Below are 24,380 nucleotides of genomic sequence, written 5' to 3'. Positions count from 1 at the left end.
GGACTTGTATTTGTAATGGAGTGTTTGTGTGTTTGTATGTGACCTCTTGGCTATTGAACTGCAGCAGGATGAACATCTGCAGCGTGGAGACGTGAAGTGTCCAGTAGCCGAACTGCAGCTCAGCGTGACCGAGCCACGTCCACTGCAGCCGGCGAGGCTTAGAGTGACTCAGACCATACATGGACTGACCTGAAGGAGGCACACACACGTTACACACATAAGAGATATATACACACACATTACAGATAAGACTAGCTTATAACAAAAGTAAGAACAGTTTATAATAATTTAGAACTGGGTAACTTGGTACTGACTGTGGGTGTAGAACTGGGTGAACTCATTCAAGTAGGAGCAGAGTTCGGCTGGAAAATGTTTCGAGGGTTCGTCTAGGAAGCACAGCGAGGAGACAGCCCAGCAGCGCGGAGACAGAACCAGGACCTGAACCTCGGCCTCCTCCTCTGACTCCACCCACTCCTCCTCCATCATCTACAGCAACAACAAAAGGACAAACTGCATCAAACATGTTTGTCCTTCTCACGTCACATTCATCACTGATGTATTGTGTATTTCCATTTGTGCACAATGTTTGTTTTAAAAGCAGAACGTTTTCAGACGGAAGACGCGAGTTTCTGATTAATAACTGATATGAAGGGGAAAACAGCAAATAACTCATTACACGTTAAAAGCTTGAGGAGACGAAGATGGAGAGAATCACACTCTTCAGAATTCTGTGGAATCAATAATAATAACTTCGAGGAGGTTTTGTGGGTTCTTGCTGACCTGGTTGTGCTCCTGCAGGCATCGGTCCAGCTGCTGCAGGCGGTACAGGTGGAACTCCTGCTGCAGCTCGGCTGACTCGCTCAGGTTCTTCAACATCTGCTGAGGGAAGCGGCTCGGGAAGCAGCTGCCAATCTGATCAATCACTGCGGTCTCAAGCCACACGTTCCCCTGAGCCAGCAGCCGGTCACCCAAATAGTACCTGGAGAGAGAGGAAGTAGTGATAGTGGTGGTGGAAGTGATATGTCAGAACCTCCCGATAGTGCTCTCAGGTGTCTGTTTTCAGTCTGGTGTTGTGGCCTCACACCTGTAGAAGTGCTCGAAGGTGTTGGCAAGCTCCAGGCCCGACAGGAAGAGCATCGGCTCCAGAAACTGCTGCAGCCGCTCCAGAGTCTCTACGCTGCCGTACGCCGCCCCGCTGGCCTGGATCATCTGGTCTATGTACTGAGCAAAACGTTCGCTCACCTGCACAACACAACACCACATACAGGTACATGTGCGGGTCAACAGACACCTGAGACAAAGCTGGACAACATCTGGATCAAACCATGTCATATATAGCTTCATTTTATTATCATTATCATTCTTTATCTATTTATTTTCCTGTCTAAATGTAGGTTAACTTCCATCTTTTGTGCTTTAAAATGAGATGGTGCATCTCAAAGGGTTTATTCTCCAATTAAATTTTGAAAGTAAACACATTACAAACTAACAATTATTTGGATTTTCAGTTATTTTCTCAATCAATTCTTTGTCAATAAAATGTCATCATGTCCTAAAATCTATGTGGCTTATTAACATTGCTAATTTTTGATTAAAGATATTCAGTTTACTTTTTCTTAAGACAAATAAATAGTGCAAATCCTAACATTTGACAAATTCTTGGGAATTTTTGCTTTATGATGAACAACATTTTCTGGTGATCAACTGATCACTTAATCAGTTCAGCTCTTATTTACAGTACATTTTTTATAACTCAGAAAGTGCTTACTCTATGTAAACCATCTTAACCATTACACAGTAACATTTTTGAAGCTTTAATCTAGTGTGCAGATCGTTAAACCAGTTAGTTAAAGCTAGTTAGAGATAAACCAGACTCCTGGTCTGGTTGGGACCTACGTGCATGGCTCTGAGGATGGACAGCTGCAGAAGCGCGGCAGAGAAGCCGTGTCGGAGGGCGAGGACAAAGGCAGTCTGCTGTCCGAACAGCTCCTCCATGGCGTTCTTCAGCCGCAGGTACAGAGTCCGGTAACGCTCCACGAAGTCCGGCAGACTGCAGCTCGACTCCAGAAACTTCTTCACCTGAGGGGGGAGGGGTCACTAAAATCATCAGGATTCATCCTCTAAGAACCAAATCTGATAGCAATCCAGAGGTATTTAAGAGCAGCTTTAGCTTTAGTGTGATCTGTAAAGATGTCCAAAAAAGAACATATTTTATTGTAAATTTAACAATTTAGAAGGTGACTTCTTTTTAAAAAACTGAGCTTTTAAAACTCTAACAAGCACTGGTATCTTCCAGGAATGCACTTCAATTTCTATACAGGAACACATTTTTAATTATGAAGTTATGAATGTAAAATACACAAAGGTGCACTTATCCACTTGGTTGGACACATACAGACTTTCTTCTGTAATAATTCTTGCATTTTAGGCTAAAAAAATGTCTCCTGCTGCGATGGTCCACCACGCAGTCAGTAAGTGGATATCATCAATATCAGCTCTTCTTCCTTTGGAGAAGTTGACTGATATATCAGACAAATATTGAAGACTCTGGACGCCTTTACATTCTTTCTTACAGAAACTCGCTTGTCCCAAGAAGGCATTGGCTTCGATCAGTATGCACTTTTTATTCTTTTCCTGTCATAGTCCAGTACAATCTAGGTATGTACATATAATAGACATGTTATCTACTGCCACACTTTTTATTTTGGGGTGAAACTTTTCTGTTTTTCCTATATTCCTATTTCTGATATTGATGTTGAAAGATGTATGTGTTTATTGATTTGAAATTCAATGAAACTAATGCATGAGGTTGGTATTCAAGCTGCTTGTGTCTAACCTGGCGCTGTACCACTCCTTGCCAACAGAGGGCGATGCCTGCAATGCTGCTGCTGCTCTTCACTTTGGGCTTGGCTGAGGAGGAGGAGGAGGAGGAGGAGGAAGAAGAGGCCGCAGCGGTGTCTTTGTTTTTACCTTCTTTACCATCTGGAAGACAAATTAAAAAGAGGTTGATTTTCTGAATTTTATGAAGTTTGAATAAACTTAGATCAGAAAAATGAAACAGAAATGATAACTGCAGCCAGAAACATAAAGATAAAGCAGTGCCTCTGTTCTGTCCTTCTTTTCCATCTGAAAAGAAACCACATCAGTGTCATGACTACAATGGGAACAGGAAGTCTGCAGTCAAAATAAGAGCAGTCCAAACTGAAAGAAAAAGATGGCGTGTGAACTCATCCTGATGACTTCAGGTTTGTTTGAAGGAAGCTGAATGTTTCAGTAAGTTCAGACAAGGAGGAGAAAGTGTCAGCTGGCGCCCCCTGCTGGATGGATTTCAATCAAACATCTTTTCATCAGCCTGATGTTCAGAGACAACATTTTGGAAAGGATCCCTACAGAGACAGACTTTTTTGTTTAACCGCAAACAGTCTTTTCATATCACACTCTTCAAAGACACCAGACTCCGTTGACAAAAACACTAATTTTACCTCACAGACCACTGGAGGATGTTACAGGTCTGTCTCTGTAGGGATTCTTTCCATAATGTTATCAAACATTTATAACAACCTGAGCCTGTCAGTGGCAAAAACAAACACTTATAGTTGACTACTTTGATCAGATGCAGTTGACACTGTCCTGCTGCCCCAAACACTCACTACAGCACCACTGTAGTAGTGGTGGTGGTGGTTCCATCTGCCGCTGGAAATATAATATAAATGCATTGTTTACTACAGTGAAATCGAACGATATATCTGTGAGGTGGTTTTACAGATCTACGTCTTCAGGAGGAACAGACGGGCTGAGAGCCGTAAACTTAAATGTCAGCAAATCATGTAAGACTGTGAACCAACAGGAAGGAGACGGTGTGTCAGAATGGACTGACGGTTGTGGGATCAAACAGCAGGGGGCGACGTGGCCACTTCCTGTCCTCATTTGGACATATGAAATGTAAGAGCAGTGTAAACAAACAAAATACAGCAGACTGGCCTCTAAACTCAGCTGTTACTTACTCTTCAGCTCTTTGCTTCGGTTGAGACCTTCTGAAATCAAAAAACACTCTTTAAACACAGGGGACGACAGGACACACTCAGCATTAACCCTTGAACTCTTTACCTGTGCAGCTAGTTTATTATCATCATCATTTTCATTATGTACACCTCTCTCCATAACAAGATTTGACTGTTTTTAATGAGTGACGGCACCTTAATTCATTACACTTTACTGTTTTATTGTCTTACTGTGTAAACTGATAAATTCTGCCTTCGAACAACACTTTACTCCTTTTTTGTCTTCTTTCTTGGTCTAAGTGACCCTCTTGTTTAGCATGTGGGATCAAGAAACGTATCTAAGACTTCTGACATTTTTAATTATAAGAGAAATGACGGAATGGCAACCACTTTGGAGGATCCCTGTACAGCCATCTTGTACGGACAGGTCTGGCCATATGGCTGAAAAATATCTCAAGTCTGGGGACACTTCAATATGTAATTGAAACATCCCATTTTTTTAAATTTCATTTGAAACATTTGAACTGCAATGGTGTCATTGTTTTGCATGCTGAGAACATGCAGTTCTGCTACCCCCTTTCTTTCACAGACCGGATTCTGGTTCACTTTTGGTTCAATTTGTTTATGTTTTCAGAACCAATTAGCTATTCTAAGAGCTAGAGAGCCACGTCATTATGTCACTATGTACATCTCTGCTTTCCCAGGAGCACCAGCGCCACCTTCAAGCACAACAACTGCCGTTAGTTCCTGGCGTTGAGAGAGTGCGCCAAGCTTTTTGTCCTCCACAGACCGGTGTTGTTTGCATTTTACACACATGCTGAGTTCTGTTTTTTTTTTTTTTTTTTTTTAAAACGGCCGTCACAAACATTGTCGTGGTTGGTTACCATAATCCCGCCCACTGGCCTTTTGGTGCCCCTCTAGAACCAGAGCTGGATCTTTTGCTGCTGAAAACTAGTTTGAGATGAGAATCTCACTACCCCGGTGGAGGGGGATCCTACAGCGACAGACTGTCAGCACCAGGTTGAACTGATGCCAGGTCAGACTCCAGGATCTGTCTCTGTGTCAGATGAGGACATTGTAGAGTCAGAAATTTAGTGACTCAGCCCAGTAACACGAAAGACCATACGCGTGGTCCCTGCTAGCATTAGCTCATCAGTCGGCTCTTGTGATGAGACCTCATCAACAAACACAGAGTCCAGATCAGTGTGCATCACTGTTTGACTGAAATTCACAAAATATACATTTAGAATTACACCACTTGCAAGTAAAAAAAGTTATCAGAAAATTGGAACTTGACAAATCTAACAGATTCTGGGAAAATTGGCTTGATTATATATTGGCAAGGGCCAGAGTTTATATGAGTGTGCAAATAAGAGAACCCTCTGTGTTGTCCGTTAATTTGCTCCACTGGTAACATATTCTGTTACTGTATCTGAATCTGTACTCCGACAGAAGCCAAAATGTACTGTAAAAGGTGTGAATAATAGTATATAGTTATAGCTGTAAGAAAAATAAGAGAGAATCAAGAATATATCCTTAGATTTTCTTTTCTTTATGTAATTCAAATGACTTAGTGCTTGGATGGATACCTATCTATGGGGGAGTTTAATTGTGATATCTGTTAATAACATTTTTTCGCTGTTCACCTGTGGTGTCACTATGAGGTTTTACTGATCCTTGCATGTTCAAGGATTTTAAAGATCATTGTTTGTAGGTTATTTCTAGTTATCAACAATTGTCTTATTTGTGAATTTGGCCCTGGCTCCACTGGATTATGACGACATCTTGTCTTGTGATGTCACACCTCAGATATTGGTGTGTAATGTTGTTTTAACTGGTAGAAATGATGGACAACAAAACTATCATAGTAAGCCCAGAGTTGTGTGAGGGCAGACACGGAGACTCACTTGATTTGATGGGGGGTTTGAGCTCCTCACCGTCCATTCGGCTTGTGTCTACATGGACCAGCAGGTGTGTGAGGCGCCTCACTCTGGAGTTAAAGATGGCTGCCCGGCTCTTACAGCGGCGAGCTGATTCAGCGTTATCCAGGTACTCACTTAGCAGCCAGGCCAGAGGGCTGGACACAGAGGATTCTGGGTAAACACAGAGGGAGCAGAGAGAGGGACAGAGTGTGAGCTTGTATTACTACCTTTGTGAGGACCAATTTCAGTTGGACACCATGGTAATGAGGACATTTCTGCAGACACACACACACGCACAGATCATCGCACTGTGAGGACTGGCCAGTATGTCCTCACAGTGTGATGCTGTGTGAACGTGTGTATGTGTTCCTCTTTGTACAGTTACGAGAACAAATTTTCATCATTATCATTTTGACATTTTAGACATTTTGTCTGGTCCTCACAACTTCTAAGGACCATTTGAGGGTTAAAACTTGGTTTGAAGGTTAAGGTTTGAATTATGTTTAGGTTAGGGTCAGGCATTTGGTTGTGATCGTTATGGGTCGGGTAAGGGGCTTGGGCTAACACTAGGGCTAGTGCTAGGGTTAACCCTTAGCCTAATGCATCGGGTCAGTGAGTTTCCTCACAACTCTAGAAAGAAAGAATATGTGTGTATGTGTGTCTCTGTGTGTATGTGTGTGTACCTGACAGTGTGATGCTGTGGACGATGGGGGTGATGAGAGCCTCCCAGCAGGTTCGACCCAGAGCTTCAGCTGCCTCGGCGTCCGGCAGGAACCGGTCTGCAAACATCTGCTCGTGTCTCAGAGCGCTGTTCAGTCTGCGCATGCACACAGACACACATACAGTGGGTATTAACGGACTAGCTGGAAAATAAAGCCAATGCAGTGCCAAAACCTACAGTTCCTTGACTGGCCATTTGAGGCTCTAAAAGCGAGTCAATCTCTACTGACCTCGATGTTAAATGTCTAAGTTCACAGCAGAAATAAACATGTTTACAGTCTGGAACAAAAAGTAGGTTTTGGCCTATATAGCTAATTTCTCCATTTGTGACAACTGTACAGGGGGTGAATTTTCATATAACTCACATGTTTAGATAATACTGAGGAGCAAAGTTATGCATAAATAAGGGCGTGGCCTCTTTAAGTGACAGACAGGTGATGTGACTTATGGCTAGTTGCAGGGCAGGATCTCCCTCTGCGTACGTCTGTTTTAACCCGCTCATTCTCTGATACGGTTTCACTGATACTTTACTGCCGCTAACTTTAAGCCGATAAGTGCAGTGTTAGATCACATTGGACTTGATACATCTATATTGAACTGATCTTTGTGTTAGCTAAGGGGCTGTAGCCTGCTGGTAGCTCTTACTGTAATGTTACCTAGCCTAGCCTACCAGTTTAGTCTTTTTCATTGGAGTTAATCAAGCTCGATAACCAGAGTTACAATGGCTTGTCTTAACTTATCTGCCCTAGGCTGCTGCTGAGGAGTCTGTCCCTGACCGGCAGAGAGTGAAAGCTTGCACAGCAAAGCCCCCAGTCTGCAGTCGCTAGCTTTAACAGCTTTAACATTAGCTAGCTCAGTAGCGTGGATCTAGGTGGGAGTGTCTCAGCAACCAGGCTTCATTCAGTCCGCCTCAGCTCCCCCTCTTTGCTCATTTTAGTATTAGCCGAGAGTAGGCCGAGTCACTCACTGGAGTCATGCTGACGACTATGGAACCACCCACTGAACTTTATTTTGGCTCTTCTGAAGCCTCTGGGTGACGTCATGGACACTACGTCATATGTTATACAGTCTATAGTACCACTAGTGTAGCGCAATACTACCAGTGTCAGCGCAGTCCTTACTTGTTGAAGAGCTGCAGCAGCTGGGTCTTGTCCTCCATCACCTCTTGACACCAGGTGTGGGCCTTGGTGCTGTAGAACAGGTAGGTCCGACAGCAGAGCTGCTCCTTAAAGACTGGCCAGAACGTTGGCTTTGGACCCAGAACCTCGAAACCATGGACCCGAGTGTCGATACCACCCTGTCAGAGAGGGAGGGAAGTCAGTAGATGGAGAGGGGGTTCAGAAAGTGTATGCAGATCAGGATTTGACAGATGGAAACAGAGTGGAGCTCAGAGTCTGACCTGCTGACATCTCTTGACCCTGATCTGGATGATGGACCAGAACCTGGTCATGTTCTCCAGTAGAACCACCCGACTGGCGGAGGGAGTCACGTTCACCTGCACACACACAGTTCACATGACGACACCTGAACATTAGTGTGTGACACAGTGCAGTGTCTCTCACACAGCTCTGGAGAGGAGCAGCAGACTCACCGTGTTAAGCTCAGTGTTTATGTTGGTGGGCTCATCCCCTCCCAGAACCAGGATCCGGGCCGGCATGTAGCTCGAGTCCTCGCTGGCCACCAGGATGGCCAGTTGTCTACACACACACACACACACACAAAAATTGTAATAATGTTGCTTTCAAGTTTTGGACAGTTGCCTGTTTATTGTCATTAGTGATCTATGTGTCTTTTGTGTATTACAGTTTGTAGTATCGGTGTACTGCAAATAAACAAAACAAAACCTGACCATAACCAGACTGTGACAAGTGCATACCCTGTGGAATTTCAGTGTAAACAGCCGGGTGTTCAGTTTTTCCAGTAAGTGCATTTGTAAGCCTGTTCTAGCCTCAATTAGCATCCATTGCCTGAGCAATGGAGCCGGCAGAGCAGCTGCGCCCCTACCATTAGACCTGGGGGAACAAACGTGTTTTTACACCATTACTTTTATGATCAAACAAAATTACTTTTTAAAAATATTTCAGGATATCGAAGACATCAAAACTAAGAAGGAACACATGGAATTATGTAGTAAACAACCCAGGGTATGTTTTATATATCAGATGTTTCAGAGTAGCCACCTATAGCTTTGACGACAGCTTTGCACACTCTTGGTATTCTCTCAATCAGCTTCATGAGGTTGTCACCTTTAATGGTTTTCAACAAACACATGTGCCTTGTCAAGAGTTAAACTTGTGGAATTTCTTCCTGTCTTAATGTGTTTGAGACCATCAGTTGTGTTGTGCAGAGGTAGGGTTGGTACACAGTTCTATTTTTTATTTTTTTTATTTTTATGAAAATAAAGAAAAACCATTGAATGAGAAGGTGTGTCCATACTTTTGACAGGTACTGTATGTCCAGTTGAGTTAAGCAGGTTTGCAATTTGTACTTGCAAATTATATGGTGTATGCATTATGCACGCTTTGAGAGCAGCTTTGTTGGTTATTGGCATGGCATTTTCAGGTGTTAATTAAATGAAAATTTTCCTGCTATACCTCCCCTTGCCCATCACTAATCACACACCTCCACTTTTAACTATAACCAGATATCCACGACTATCACAGCTAATGTAAATTATGAGTGCACCTCGCTAACCAAGTTTCACCCTCTCATCCAAATATGGTCAACTTCTGGCTCCAAAATGCCAAGATGGCAACAGCCAAATTGCCAAAACGGAGGTGTCCGAAAAGAAGCCAACAAACAGCCACCAGTACATTATCCTATATACCTGATGATTACTCCTTTGTGCATGTAGATGTTGATGAAGTGTGAGCCAGTGCAGCCATTGGACTCCCAGTAGGTTTTGGGGTTCTTGTCAGTCAGTTTGTTAGCTCGATGGTGATTGGACGAAACCTCCACCTTCTCCCAGCATTTATCCTCCTTCAGCTCCACACTGGAACCTGAGCACAGCAGCAGCTCCACCAGTTAGATTTACGGTTCGCTAACAGAAAGGTAAACGCTACAAAATGTATATGTGGTTTGTTTTCTTATTTATATTTATTACATTTTTAACTGAGATCTCACAGACAGAAACATAAGACATGTCATCTGATGTGAACAGACCTTGGCAGAGATTCCTGAGGAACACATCAAAGAAGGGGATGTTGATTGGTTGATGGCTGCGCCGATGCTCCTCAATCTGACCCAACACCATCTGACAGGACACAAGAAGTAGACCAGGTAAGACACTGCATTACAGGAAGTATTTCATAGTTTGTGGTATGGTCAGAGTACAACCAATTATTTACCAGCGACTCTTTGGTACTTTAAAGTGAAGAGGCCTCAAGTAATTACATGAAAAATATAAGAATCAATCTTGATTGATTAGTGCTCTGAGGCGGTCCCTCTAGCAATCAGTGGTCATTGCAATTCAATTTCAATTCAATTTATTTGTATAGCCCAATATCACAACAGAGTTGTCTCACAGTTCTTTACAAAGTTCATTGAAATAAACAAGTGTCAGCGAACAAACAATCTAATAAAGAGTCCAGCAGTCGATGAGGCCAATGGATCCCTTTATGACCCTCCTTGTTCAGGAAGGAAAAACTCAAAAAAATCCAGTGGGAAAAGAGAAACCTCCGGGAGCACCACAATGAAGGAGAGATCCAGCTCCCAAGGACGGACAGGCTGTAGCAGTTGCAGTGTTTTTTTTAGCCCATTCTAACACAGATCTAAAAACTGCGTCCATGCTGACAGTTTGGACTGTTTCTTCATTGCCAGGTTTGTTTCTTTTCTTTGATTTACACTTGTTCTTGAAGTTTAATCTTGTGTAGTCATTAATCTTTTCTTTGTTTGGCCATTGTAACAGTTTACTCAGCAGAAACCAAAGAAAACAGTACACTGCCTCTGCCTGTTCTGACAGAACAAGTACTGCTGGGTGATGGACACTGCTTGGAATTTTTCAACACTTGGGAATGTTGACTTGACACCCAGTTTGTAATACCATCAGTGGCCACAGGCTCAGTCACCTTTGTGTCAAATTGGGACTTAACAGGCCCAATTTTACCCCAGTCTATATACATTTAAATCACTCAATCAATTAACCTCACCTGGACTCAGATAAGCAGCACAAAATATAAATCTATAAATATAAATAAAAAATATACATATATACCTGGATACACCCAGCAAGGACGCTTGTGGTCATCTTCTTGTAAAGGCTGGCGTACTTCTCACAGTCGGTGATGAGGTCTCGCAGCTCAGTGACCAGCAGCAGGTTAGTGCTGTGTTTGTCCAGAGCCTTCACCAGAGCCTCTTTGGTTCCCAAACGACACATCACCACTGCGTAGTCTTTGTTCAGGGACGCCAGCCGGTACAGGAAGCGGATAAACAGCTGGACTACCTAAACAACCAATCACAGGCGGTTAGCGAACATCAGCAAGGGAGGTTAGTCCCACCTGCTCCTGGTCTGTACTGACCTCTCTGTCGTTGATGAAGGCTGTCATGGAGGACAGGCAGGGCTCGATGCTCTCGTGCCACGGCAGCACGTCCTCCTGGTAGTTGTCCAGGAACCTGTTCAGGATTCTGCAGGAACAAGCAGCAAATCAGATGAGCTCCTTAACAACATCATCATCATCATCGGGTCAAAGGTCACAGTCGGTCAGTACCTGAGGATGGAAAGCTGGACGGCCCGGTCGGCTCGGAGCTGCTCCATCAGACGAACCAGTTCTTGATAAGTGTCTCGACTGTGAGTCACCTTAACAAACAAACAAATCAATGTTCAATGATTGGCAAACACAGGCATACTGATCAATACAGGGTCTATAAGGGAGCCGGACTCTACCTGCTAAAGGAGAATTATTCATCTGCTTAACTACATTAGATTGTATATATCAATACTGTTCTATCAGATGTTTTTGATCAATATTGCTGTTTCATTTATGTGTTTGTGTTACTGCTGTAGATGTTTAAAGTAGAGTTCATTTTAACTCCTTTATATCCTGTTGGCTGGTTTAATCTGCAGCAATGCATCATGGTTTATCGTCTATCAACTGTGCAATATATGTCTTTATATTTTTATATTCATAGGCCAGTGATTTTAGTGGGGATCCACTTTTTAAAACTGACAAACCATCACGAACCAATTCACAACAGGCCTCATCTCATAAATCACGAGAAGAACGAATTTATTCATAAATTAATGTTTCTGACCACTTTTATTGCCATTTTGAAAGCACTTTATGTGAAGAGGTAAAGCAGCCTTTTAAAAGAGACATACGTTTGATAAATCACAACTTTATTTCATGCATGCTTTGTAGAAAAAACCCACAAATAAAATGCTTCATAGAAACTGAACTATGAGTGTGGCAATAACTGCAATACGGCAATACTGCGCTACGCACAAGCCAACCATGGTGGACGTCAAGAAACCACCACCATCATGTTCTTTTCCAAATACCGTATGTGACTCATGCTACTGATATATGTGGTAATGCACCATTAAGCTAGATGCTAACTTCTGGAAAGCAAGGACCAACAACACAAGATGTGTGTGCTGACAACAATGTACCTTCAGTGGCCATAGCAGCAGCTGCACAACACTTTACGATGTCAGTGCTGGATTGCTGCGACTTATGCGCACACTAACCAACCCCTGCAGCCAGAGCTCACCCTCATTTTGGAGCCATTACAGCCTGTTTGGCGGCTGCCGGCTGAGGTGATCCATTAAACCAACTCTGACAAACTTTGTACCTAAATTTGTAAAGATACGGCCCAGGTTTAAAATCACTTCAGTGACACTTCAATGAGTTGACAGACTTGTTACTGTGTACCTGACTGCGCTCCTCCTCCAGCTGGGAGGTGTCGTCACACAGCAGCTGCTCCAGAGTCTGGATCACCTCTTTAGTAGCCGTCAACTCCTTCAGACTCACCACCAACATCTGCAGCTCCCTGTCCTTGAAGTCCAGCTGCTCACGACTCTCTGACCACAAACAGTAAACACACACTTTCAGACACTGCAACATGTGCAAACCTTACAAAACAATGAATGCCGAACCAGCAGAGGGTCCACCTACCTTTACATTCCAGCTTGTGCACCATGGAGATGTGGTTGAGGGCAATGATGGCCAGCATGGTCTCAGCTCTGGACAGAGCGAGACACTTCTTGAGGACGGCAGTGACGTCTGAGGCCACCAGCTGCTCCGCCAGGCTCTTATGGTTGGAGATGAGCATGATGATGACCAGCAGGCCGTTGTGCACCGACAAGTTGCAGCTGCAAAGACCACCAACCATCAGAATCAGCCCACCAGAGAGGGTAGAACCTAAACCCCACAGTGGTCACTTACCCTTTAGTCCTAAGCATGAGGTCGATGGCGGCAGGAATGGCTCCCAACAGGCATTTGGAGCCTTCGGGCGTGGCCGAGCCGATGCTGGCAAAGATCTCCAGCATCATCTGAGTACCAGATTCGGAGAGAGGGAGGCTGCTGCCAGCGCTGCGCAGGTCGTGTTTACTGGCTCCAGTGATCACCTTCAGGGTCTGACAGGGAGACAAACAGCATGTAGACCACTCAGACCAAATCCATATGACCTGAGACCAGACAGTGTTCAGCTGCTGCTCCTCCAGCCAATAGCAACATGAAACTGGAGGTCTAGTCAGTATTTTACGTTTCAAACACTATCCAGCTCTTTTCATTGTAAAACAGATATATTTTTCATATTCTTTTATACACCTAAACTGATTCCTTGTATATGAAGCCTTCTTAGTAACAAGCCAATTCCTGATTCAGAGTGAATCGAAATTGATTTCTGATTTCAGTGGATTACACTTTAACTAATTTTCAACATATCTTAGTAGATTTCAGCAGATTTCAGTAAATTTTTGTACATTTCAGTTGATTTGAGTAGATCTTAGTAGATTTCAGTGGATTTCACTTGATTAGCATACATTTAATAAGTCTTAGTAGACATTAATGGATTTCAGCAGATTTCAATAGATCTTAATAGATTTCAGTGGACTTGAGTAGATTTCAGTGGATGTGTTCCTCACAGCGAGCGCCAACTGCTGTACGTGAGTGACCGTGGAGAACTCCTGCATGCAGGACAGGACAGCTTTGACTCCACCCTCGGTGGCGAAGGACACCCTCCACTCGTACTTCAGCATGAGGAAGTGAGTGAGTCTCAGCGTGCTGATCACCAGGTCTTTCGAGGACGAGCCCAGGAGCTCCACCAGCAGCTTCAGTATCTTGTCTCTGACGAAGGACAGACAAACATCACAGTGACACTGACATCTCCAACACACCGTCAGGGTATTTGGGATTCACCTCAATATTGTGAAAAAAAAAAGCTTCTGGAAACAGTCCAGAGCTGCCCTCTGGCTCTGTGTATTTCCTAGAACACACAATACTCCTGGGTCTAAGGATAGAGGGTGAAATGTATTATAGTATGATGCCTGCCTTCCCTGAGCTACCCCCCGGCTGTGTGTATTTCCTGGAGCTCACCCTTGAGGAGGCCCATCTGTGCAGGGGTGTCTCACCGTATGGTCTGTGCCGAGTCGCTCCTCATGGAGTTCTTCTCCTGGGTCCCCTTCTCCTCCAGCAGCCTGGTCATGAAGAGGACAGCAGCCAGCTGCTGGGCCTGGTCTGAGCCTGACCCCCCCTTCTTCAGGATGTCCACCACCTCCCCCAGCTTCTCCAGCACCGTCTTCTTCCCCTGGACCCGTGGGTTGTTGAACACTGTATGGAGGTCAGGAGAGGATAGCAGGTTTAAATACAGCACCACAGTATATTTCCTGCACACCAGCGTTACTCCTGATTGTCTCTGTGAGCCTCAGTGTAAGAAACAGAGACTCTGCAGCCCGTTTACGGATGTCCCCACTAGTGATACCTACCCCCCCCCCCATCTGTCCTGTGTCCCACCTTTCATCTTGTCCTCTAGGTCATCAGGGTATTTGCTGTCATCCTCTGAGGGCAGCTCGCTCTCTGTCTCTGGGCTGCCACAGCCTGAGTCAGCAGGAAGTTCCTTCTTTGCTTTCTTAGAGACGGAACCCATCGCTGCTGAAGCTGATGACGAAGAAGAAGAGTTCTGTCCTCCCCCGCTCCCACTGCCAACTCCTCCTCCTCCTCCGGATGAAGCCAGAGAACTTTCAGCTGGAAGACAAAGCAGAGTCAAACTCATCCACACTTCCTCACTGACTCAGACTGTCGTCTCTGTGTCTGTGTCCTCACCAAGCAGCTCTTCATCCTCCAGGCTTCCTCCTCCTCTCCTTAGGTAGTGTTTGCAGAAGGCGTGAGAGCAGAGCAGGTCGCTAAGGCACGACGATGGCAGCTTCTGCTTCAGGTAGTGAAGCAGCTTCTTCGCCACATCTCCAGGGACGGACAGGCCAATCAGAGAAGAGTCGTCCAGCTCGGCCTCCTGGAGGATGGACAGACAGAAGACATTAAAGGGACCCTGGTTTCTGTGATCAGGTTCAGGGATTAGAGGGACCTAGTTTCCAAAAGTGAATCAGTGTTTTTAAAGATCTGCAGAAACCCTCTTGGACAAAGTGGTTTACAAACAGGTGGACAAAAAATAACCAGGTCTAGACTGGAACTAGAACCTGGAATTTAACACAAAGGTGAGTCTCAGTTTCCCAGCATGCTCCTTTGTTTCTGTGTTCCTCACCTGGTCGTCGAGGCTCTGCAGCAGGATGCCATTGACCTCCTGCTGCTGTTTGGGCTCAAGTTTCTTGATGAAGAAGAGGACCTCCCACCACTCAGCCCTGCTCAGGGACACTGGCTCCACCTGCAGACCCTCGGACAGGTACGGCAGAGAGTACAGACCCCCTGGTGGCTTTGAGAAGAACGTCTGACTCACTGAGGGAGCAGAAGAAGAAGAAACCTGTTGGCCTCCTGTTCTCAAACAGGCAGATATTTCAAGTGTCCTCTCAGATACCAGCTAAGTGATACCTGCAGTGAGTTTAAGTGTCTCTGTCAGGGACGAAGCCTTCTCCTGCGTCTCCTTCTCAGCCTGACTGCTGCTACCGCTGCCCAGTATCTCCACCATGTGCCAGTGGACCCAGTAAGTCCTTGACAAGGAGTTCCAGTATACCTGAGCACAACACATAGATAGGAGGGGAACTCAGGTAAAGATCAGGGTCTGACAAAGTCCCTGTTGCTAAACAACAAGGACTTCTGCAGGTGTGCCTCACAGGGGGCACTGTGGTCAGCCATGTTGTCATCCTCTGTCCTGTGTGTGTATTAAGTTTTAAAAACCATCTCCATCTCCTTCTAACAAAAAAAAAACAAGAGATAAAGCTCACCTCGTATGAACTATTCAAATTGTCCAGCATTGCCCTGCTTTCTGTGTCACTGATGGATGTACACAGAGACCTGAATACAGCGTTGGAGGCACAACTTTTGCTAGGTATTAGAAGACCCAGATCTTCTGTATTGTGGGGCCCATAGAGCATGGCGTACTAGTGTCTTGGGGCAGCTGAGCCAGCTTACTTCCTGTTAGTCCTCCACCAGCTTGAATGATTTAAAATGATTTAATTGTGCGGCTCTTCTAGACTTTCCAAATGTTATTGGACAAAGTCTTTTTAGGCCCAATGGCATCACGTGACAGACACCATTGTTGTAATTACACGGTTTCGCCACTATATCAAATTGGCTTCAAAGCTTGGCACAATTCCTGGAAGCTTCATCCAGGCCTTCTGGATTTTTTTTTGAGTGTCACAACCTGTGAAAAGAATTGTTTCACTATCAGAATTTGATCCATTTGGTCCGATGAAATTTGAAAAGTCAACAAGAGCCGCACAATTAAATCACATTATCCCCATTCAAGTTAGTGGAGGGCTAAGTTAGCTTGCTCAGCCAAGTCGACCTTTTTTGGCTTCATGGCAAAAGGTATGACCGGGGCCCTGCCTCCAACACTGTATCCAGGACTCTATACATCCCAGTTGGTGCCCCTGCTTCCTGTGAAAGTGGTTCCTTACTTGAAGAGGTGGTGAGCCGTCGTTGCTGTAGCGAAACCCTCCTTCGTCTCCGGCGCTCACCTCCTCGTAGTCCTCCAGCATGCGAACCATCATGCCGCTCTTCAGATTGTCCTGAACGTACTCTACATAGGCCGAGCGGCTGGCAAAGTCGGAGCGTGTTTTGTATCCATTTCCCGTCTTCTTCTTTGGTGGTGTGGCAACGGGAGCAGCTGCAGCAGAGGTGCTGGTGAGGACGACGGGGGATGCGCAGAACCGAGGCTGGAAGATGGATCTCAGGACAGGACGGGACGCCTCCTCCCCCTGCTCCTCCCCGCAGACCCCACCTCCTCCTGGCCGCTGGGAAGAACCATCTGGTGGCTGACGGTTCCGGTCCCAGCCCATCACACGGACCAGCTCCGAGATCAGGTTGGCCATGGCCATGGTGAAGTCGAACTCTCGCTGGACGCGTAAATGCTCTGCCTGGTGGGCGGTGCTGGAGGAGGAGGTGGCGGGGGAAGGACTAGCATCCTGTCTATCAGAGTTAGACTCCCCCGCCGTATTGAGTTTGTCCATCAGAGACGTGACGCACAGGTAACGCTTCACCAGGGAGAAGAGCAGCTTCCCGGGAATCTGAACAGACAAGACAAACACAGAGACAGCAGTAATATGAATGGAGAGAAGCCACTAAACCACTAACAGAGACAGGAAGTCAACGTCAAGACACCAAAATAAATCTACTGTTCTCTCTTTGATCTATTCTGATTGAAGTGGAGCAAGGTGACCTGAATATGGTTCTACAGGAGCTACCTCCTACAAAGAACCAGTCAACAATCTTGAGTAACAATAACACCAATTTGTGATAATTTTATTATAGATTCATCAGCAGATTATTATGCTTAGATCATTGATCATTTGGAATAGAACATAACATAAAATTGTGAAAAATGCCAAAATGAAGTAAATTACTTGATTTTTCTGACCAACAAAACAAGACTAAAGATAACAAGTAATTAATGTCAAATGTCTTCATTTGTCCAACTGACTGTTTCAAATGTATTTTACTGTCAGAGAAGACAGAGAAAACCAGAAACATGTTGTGTCCTGGTCATGTTTCTGTTTTGTAAAGTTCAAAAACTATCAAAAAGTGTGTGCGTGCGTGCGTGCGTGCGTGCGTGCGTGCGTGCGTGCGTGCGTGCGTGCGTGCGTGCGTGCGTGCGTGCGTGCGTGCGTGCGTGCGTGCGTGCGTGCGTGCGTGCGTGCGTGCGTGCGTGCGTGCGTGCGTACCTGAGGCAGGTGGATCCCTTCGAAGGAAATGCCGTGCTCCTCTGAAGACGTGGTCTCAGCAAACAGCTCCAGCAGAGTGTAGCGGTTATCAAAGTCCATGTGTTGCTCGATGCCATCCTGCTGACTGAGAGACAGCAACACGTAGGCCCGACTTCCTGCACAGGTGACAGAAGGACACAGTAAGAGACAGGGACCCAAATACAGTCTCTGTCCTCAGACCCTCCCTGTCCCCAGAGTCCCCAGGAAAAGTATGAAAAGGTTTTGAGGACACCTGCACAGAGCTGTAACCTGAGTCCTTCAGTCATGTGGTCGGTGTCTGACCTCTGGCCTCACCCACTACACCTGCTGCAGTCACATGTTATGCTAAGCTAACAGACCTATGAGTGCCCTGTGAGTCTGGAGCTGTTATTTTGTGGTTTCATCCTGAATGAGCTGCCAGATGCACGGTGTGAGTAGCCGGCGAAAAGATAACTCAGCAACGATTTCAAACAACACTGAGGCCCAGTTCCTTCTCACTGCAACTCATTAGATCTGAGGTTGGACACCTGGAGCACCAAGGAGGACGTAGAGCAGGACGTTACCTGTCTGAACACCTGATCACCACTGGAGTATTCTGCTGTCCTGCAGCTACTTGTAATGAATACAAGTACTTTGATCAAATGTGTCCTGACAGTGGTCTCATGCTCCCTCTGCAGTGAGAGAAATGGAGTGCATCCCGCAGAAGCAGAGCTGAACTGTAAAAGGAGCTGAGGGGGCCAACTGTTGACTCATGCTGGTTCATGTCTTCATAGCTTTCTTAACCACAATGAAGCAGCACTCTGAACTTCCTCCTCCTCTGTGTAACCGGGACAGATGAGACAAGAGCGGCGACATCACACGGTGACACGTGTGATACCATCCTTGTCCTTGTTGTTCACCTTAAACATAAACTACTTTTAACTTTGAAGACAAATATTTATCGTAAAATAAACTTAACTGTAAATCTGCAGAGCCTTGTGTTAGATAAATATTGTAATGAAACAAACCTAACAATTTAAACACACCCAAGTGACATAACAGAAACAAATTAAGTGATTGAGGGAGCAGCAGAACAGCAACTCCTGTCTTAATTTTTTTACTTTTTAATTACTGTTTTGTCAATGGGGCCTGGTGTGTTTGAAGAGAGCGATATGACGGCTGTTTATGGTTAAACAAAAAGGACCATAGGTCTGTCTCTGTAGGGATCCTTTCTATTATGTAGTCAGACACTTAGAATAACAATCTTAGTCTGTCAGTGGCAAACCCAAGCTCTTTTAGTGGACGTACTTTGGTCAGGTGTAGTTACCCAAAAGGATCACATTGCAGCCATTGCAGCCCGTTTGGCGGCTGCCAGCTGAGTTGATCTACTGGACCAATTCCAACACTTTTTGCACCTACCAGTCATTTACACAGCAGAATATGTACAAATAGGACCCAGGTTTAAAAATACTGGATTTCTCCTTTAATTTAATAGCACACATGTAATCCACATTCCTGGTGACGGTTTCACACTATCCCAATGATCTACAGGCCTAAACTAAACTTGTGTTAGTTTATAGGAGAACTCCTGGAGTATCAGTGGTTGCTGTTGGTAAGGAATTCCATCAGTTGTTTCATTTCACAGTAAATCTCTCTGCAGTTGTGCCTCGTGGTTTCAGTTTTCCCTGAGCAGACACTGCAGGGGCAAAGCTGCTAAAAAAGTGGTTGCTTCGAAACCAAAAAGGAAAACAAAGCTTCCTTGGTGAGGATGATGATGTTATTTCCTGGTAAGGAGGAGACTGCCCTGCCCCTGTATGAATCTAACACACTTCCTGTTTGGTCCAGTGTGTATCACTGCTGACAGAGATGATGAAGACTAATCAGCCTCCATACGTTAGTCACTGCAAAATGCTCTCTACATGCTAACAGTGCAGGAGGTTAAACCTGTCCGTTCCGTCTGTGCAGAAAACTACTTTCAAATGAGCCTGATGGTCTGATTACATCTGTATCTAATTTGTATGGTGGCAGGTGGACAGGTGTCTGTTTGCTAAAATATGCTATTCACGTTAGCCCATGGACATATGGCTCATCTGACCAACATGGATGAGAAATCAGAGCCAGCGTCATTCAAATCATCTGAGAGAACTGAGCTCATCATCAACATCATCGCCACCTCCTGACACAGTGATTGGTCAGTTGTGTGGCGTCAGTCTCACCTTCTCTGTCCTCCATGTTTGTTTATCACACAGTCCTGAGTACACCTTTAAGTTACACGAGCAACTTTAACAGCTCATGTATGTTTCTGACAGATGTTACACTCCATGTCAGTAAACTCTCTGATCTGTAGTCTGTCAGTCACATCACAGCTGCCTCAACATTCAAAGTCAATCTGGGAGCAACATCGGTCTTTAATGGGGGCCCTTTACAGCAGCAGGCTCCAACTCTGCCATCCAATCATGCTGCCTCTCTCTGCCTACCTGACATCCCATTGGTTTAAAACTTTGCCCTGACACCCACATTCGGTGGAAGCAATCAACAAATCAATCAAATGCTAAAAAAGCAGCTTTTTAAGTTAACCCTGCTGTGTCAGTGGTCTCTAGAAACTGAGCCAGAGTGAGGGCTCTCCTCTTTGGTGTATGTGCACTCTGTGTGTTGTAGATCTATGACAAGGCTCGCGTGTTTGTTTCCTCCCCACGGCTGTGATGACTCATGGGAAAAACTCTCAGCTGCTCCTCGCCCAGGATTTTCTCCACATATGAACAAAAAAAAATCTGTCCGGCCCACAGCAGGCTAGGAGGAGCGGGACTCCAGGAAATAAGATGCTTTGTTGCATTATTTAAAACGGAAAAGTAGTTTTGCCTTCAAACATGTGACCCACCTTTGATCACAGCCAGTACAGCTGCACACAGCTCGCTAACAGCCTTCAAATACTTGTGTTACTTTCAGCCTTGACTTGTGGGCCAACTTAGACTCGATCACATACAAATAAGTACTAACAGTAGTGACTGAAATGGTGAGAGGAATGAAAAAAACAAAGCTGGAGCCACAAATGCAGGAGTCTGAGAGTAGGAGATTGCACAACTTTAATTTAAAAAGTTCACTGTAAAAAGGTTACAGACTCCTGCATGTATGAGAAAAAATGTATAAGAAAGTGTTCAAACACACACACAGTCCTAAAAGACACACAAGCCACCGTGTGAACATCAGTAAAACTAAAAATAAAATGAAAACAAGAAATTTGATGAAATGTTTCACATTTCTAATCGGAGCAGTTATATCGCCACTTTCAAAGCCACCAGACTACATTAACAAAACAGCATTTTTTTACTGTTTTACAGGGTTAGTTAGTTAGTTCTGATCTGAGCTAACCCTTTAAAAACAACAAAGTCACACAACAACACAAACAGACTAATCAACAGAGGCAGCAGAAGACCAGCAACTCTTCAGTGACCTGCGAAATCCCAAACTATAGCTCCTGATTGGTTACACAGTGTCCTCCACAGCTGCTTTACCTGTTGCACTAATGAGCAACATCTAATATTTCAGCAATTATCTGTCTTATTGAAGTATTTTTTCTTTAAATGCGCATCTTAGTCAATTAGCTGAAGTCAGAAACCTTCACCTGATTTATGGAGTAAATTAATTTACAGTCCACTGAGAATCGCACAGCATCACATGCAGTAAGGCTAAGCTAACATGGCTAAACTGACATCAATCATCATGCTAACACTAAGTACTGTGCTTAAGTACAATTTTGATCTACCTGTACTTTACTGTACCTGTACTTTTCTTCTCCATGACATCTCATCGGACATGGTGTTTGTTTTTTTTTTAACTAAACTACATTTATCTGACTGCTGTGGTTACTCATTACATAAGTGTATATGTGCTCTACTGTTAATCTTGTGCTATTAGCTCTAAATCTCCATACTGCTGAACCACAGCATTGAAAGAAGAAAAACTAAACACTTGTGGTCTCTGAGTGTCCATGTCCAGTACAACATCAATATAAAGACTAATGCTGAGTAACTGCTCTACCTTGAGCCCACATTTCTACCTCCACAGATAATCTGTATCACAGCAACCGCAGCGTCTCAGCGAGAAAACACTCCACAGAGTTCTCAACTGGACATTCAGAGGACAGTCTGCTGTTTACAGCTGCAGGAAGACACTTTACTGGACACAGAAGAAATCTGTCTGTCTGTCTCTCTGTCAATGCAATTAAACTTGCTTTAATGGCATGAACAAAAAATATGTTTTTGCGACAGCAGTTTACATACAATTCACATTTACTTTATACACAGCTCTCTCATGTTGTATACATTTACTCGTGCACTGAATATGTAGGTGTCACATACTGTCAGTCTGTCTGTCTGTCTGTCTGTCCTCTCTCAGTGCTTTCAGACAGACACGGTTCTGGTTCTGGCTCCGTTCTGGAGTCTCAGAATGTTGGTGCTTTCTGGCGAACCAGTGTTCACACCAATTTAAGTAGAACCAAAGTGGGAGGACGTTACTCGCGGGCGGAAGTAGACACAACACCGGCAAAATGGCGAATCGAATGGATTATCTGCAAGCTTTCGTTGACATGCCCACTGATGATGTCACGGTTCGATAGGAAGAACCAACTATTTTTTGGTTCCAGCTGACAGCCAACTTTTCAGGTTCCAAACCAATTTTTTTTCGGTTTTAACGCGCCGGCCGGTTCAAAATAGGTTCGGGAACCGACACGGAGCCCTGCCGGTGTGAAAGCCCCATCTATTTCTGTCTCAAGTCCCTTCAGTACCACGGACAGCACCGTGTCCTGACCTACACAGTCTTTGAGGTGTCTCTGTATGACCTGACCTCAGTCTCTGTCTCTCTCTTTAAATCAGATGAACACCTCTATGTGATCTGTGGGAGCGCTTCAGCTCTTGTCTGGTGAGGAAAAAACAAAGCAAATGAAGATAAAAAAATATGGATCAATGAGCAAAAATAGAAAAAAAATGAGTCAACTACAGACGACTTGACCAATCAGATGTGACTATAAAGAATAATGAGTACCAATCAGATGTGACTATAAAGAATAATGAGTAGGGACAGCCCTGTTCTATAATAACATAACAGTGTGAGAGGGCTCATACTTCTCCTTCATCTACTCCACCTGCTCTGGATGACCTCACTAAGCTTGTAGCATCATTTACCACCAATAAGCTGCCTGAAGAAGACCCAAATGTTCCCATCAGAAACCTGCCCAGTGACAGACCGTCTAGCTCACTGACTAAGTGGTTCTGTGTCGGTTAATGCTAACATTACTTAGCATAGCTCCAGATGAGAGGGCAGGAAGATGGAGAGTGCTGGTCAGAGGTAAATTACCACCAACAGACAAAACCTCCTGTAACCAAACCACCAACCAGGCAGCAGCCAATGTATCTGAGCATCCCTGAGCAGAGCCAAACAGTAAAGATTGGGCCTGACCCGTTGTTCAGAGCCAGGCTACAGGACCCAATATTTAGACTGTCGGACACAAAAACAAGAAGAACACACTGGAACAAACCACAGACTGTGTATAAAGAAGGACGAAATATAAGCTCCTCAGAAGTGTAGCCAAAACATCTGGTTCCCCCCAGTGGCTGGCTGCAGTATTAGTAACAAGACACCCCACAGTGAGGGTTTGGCTACATGTTTGTGTCATGTGAGGGCAGACCTGTGTACAGGTTTAGTGTGTTGTTGTTGTTGTTGATGGGACGACACTGAATTGGGTCAATGGTTAACAGCAGGAACAACAGGCTAGGAGCCCTTTGGACTAGGTGGCCGAGCCTGACACACATACAGAAAACAAAAGGTGTGATGTAGTCACAGCTTCAGTTCCCTCCTCACAAATTCATCTAAACACAACCTTCATGCTACTTTACTGCCTCAATGCAGAGACACCAGCAGCAGGACTCAGCAGGAGGCTGCAGAGAGGAGTTTCATCAGACCTGAACGCACTGCAGATCAGGATCAATGTTACACAGGATAAAGAGGGTTTTTGTTAATGGGTAACTCCAGTGTTTTTAAACATGGATCCTATTTTGTTCATATTCTGGTGCCGAAATGACTGGTAGGTACAAAAAGTGTCCACGAAAAGTGCTTGGTTTTGCCACCGACAGGCTCAGGCTTTTATTTGAAGTGTTTGACAACAAAGGATCCCTACAAAAATAGACCTGTAAGATCCTTTTTGTTTAACTACAAACAGCTGTTATATCACTCTCTTCAAAGGCACCAGACTCCATTGACAAAAACAGTCATTTTACAAAGGAGATTCCGTTGCTTATTTACTGCTCCCTCCATCAGTTAATTAGTTAGTTTGTGTCATATTAGTTTTTCGTGATCAATTGACCGGTTGATTCTGTCATATTTTGCGCTGTGGTTCCAACTTTTCAAATGAGGTTTGTCACATGACAGGAAACTGAACATCTTTGGGTTTTGCACTGTTGCTCTTAAAAAACC

General features: G+C 44.6%; 1 protein-coding gene across 2 annotated transcripts in view; it reads right to left on the bottom strand.

The window, feature by feature from the left end:
* The window catches only part of LOC139210494 (cullin-9), a 38,003-nt gene that overhangs the window by 10,709 nt on the left and 2,914 nt on the right, over positions 1–24,380 (bottom strand). The window contains exons 3-30 of one of the 2 annotated variants that reach the window (XM_070840491.1): positions 17,916–18,070; positions 16,653–17,261; positions 15,625–15,766; positions 15,341–15,531; positions 14,905–15,091; positions 14,596–14,826; positions 14,214–14,412; positions 13,728–13,929; positions 13,027–13,217; positions 12,757–12,953; positions 12,514–12,662; positions 11,350–11,438; positions 11,161–11,266; positions 10,857–11,084; positions 9,806–9,896; positions 9,471–9,642; positions 8,235–8,340; positions 8,043–8,138; positions 7,765–7,940; positions 6,607–6,740; positions 5,909–6,094; positions 4,005–4,034; positions 2,837–2,982; positions 1,897–2,079; positions 1,085–1,242; positions 781–979; positions 315–486; positions 44–189 (exon numbers count right to left, since the gene is read on the bottom strand). In XM_070840491.1, the coding sequence (XP_070696592.1) occupies positions 44–189; positions 315–486; positions 781–979; positions 1,085–1,242; positions 1,897–2,079; positions 2,837–2,982; positions 4,005–4,034; positions 5,909–6,094; positions 6,607–6,740; positions 7,765–7,940; positions 8,043–8,138; positions 8,235–8,340; positions 9,471–9,642; positions 9,806–9,896; positions 10,857–11,084; positions 11,161–11,266; positions 11,350–11,438; positions 12,514–12,662; positions 12,757–12,953; positions 13,027–13,217; positions 13,728–13,929; positions 14,214–14,412; positions 14,596–14,826; positions 14,905–15,091; positions 15,341–15,531; positions 15,625–15,766; positions 16,653–17,261; positions 17,916–18,070 (4,871 nt within the window). The remainder of the gene's footprint in view (positions 1–43; positions 190–314; positions 487–780; positions 980–1,084; positions 1,243–1,896; positions 2,080–2,836; positions 2,983–4,004; positions 4,035–5,908; positions 6,095–6,606; positions 6,741–7,764; positions 7,941–8,042; positions 8,139–8,234; positions 8,341–9,470; positions 9,643–9,805; positions 9,897–10,856; positions 11,085–11,160; positions 11,267–11,349; positions 11,439–12,513; positions 12,663–12,756; positions 12,954–13,026; positions 13,218–13,727; positions 13,930–14,213; positions 14,413–14,595; positions 14,827–14,904; positions 15,092–15,340; positions 15,532–15,624; positions 15,767–16,652; positions 17,262–17,915; positions 18,071–24,380) is intronic. The other variant, XM_070840492.1, reaches the window with a different exon arrangement.

The sequence above is a fragment of the Pempheris klunzingeri genome, chromosome 12 (genome assembly GCF_042242105.1).
Source record: "Pempheris klunzingeri isolate RE-2024b chromosome 12, fPemKlu1.hap1, whole genome shotgun sequence".
In the NCBI taxonomy this organism is placed as follows: Eukaryota; Metazoa; Chordata; class Actinopteri; order Acropomatiformes; family Pempheridae; genus Pempheris; species Pempheris klunzingeri.
Note: the sequence above shows the minus strand (reverse complement) of the source record. Positions and strands in the feature narration are given on the sequence as shown.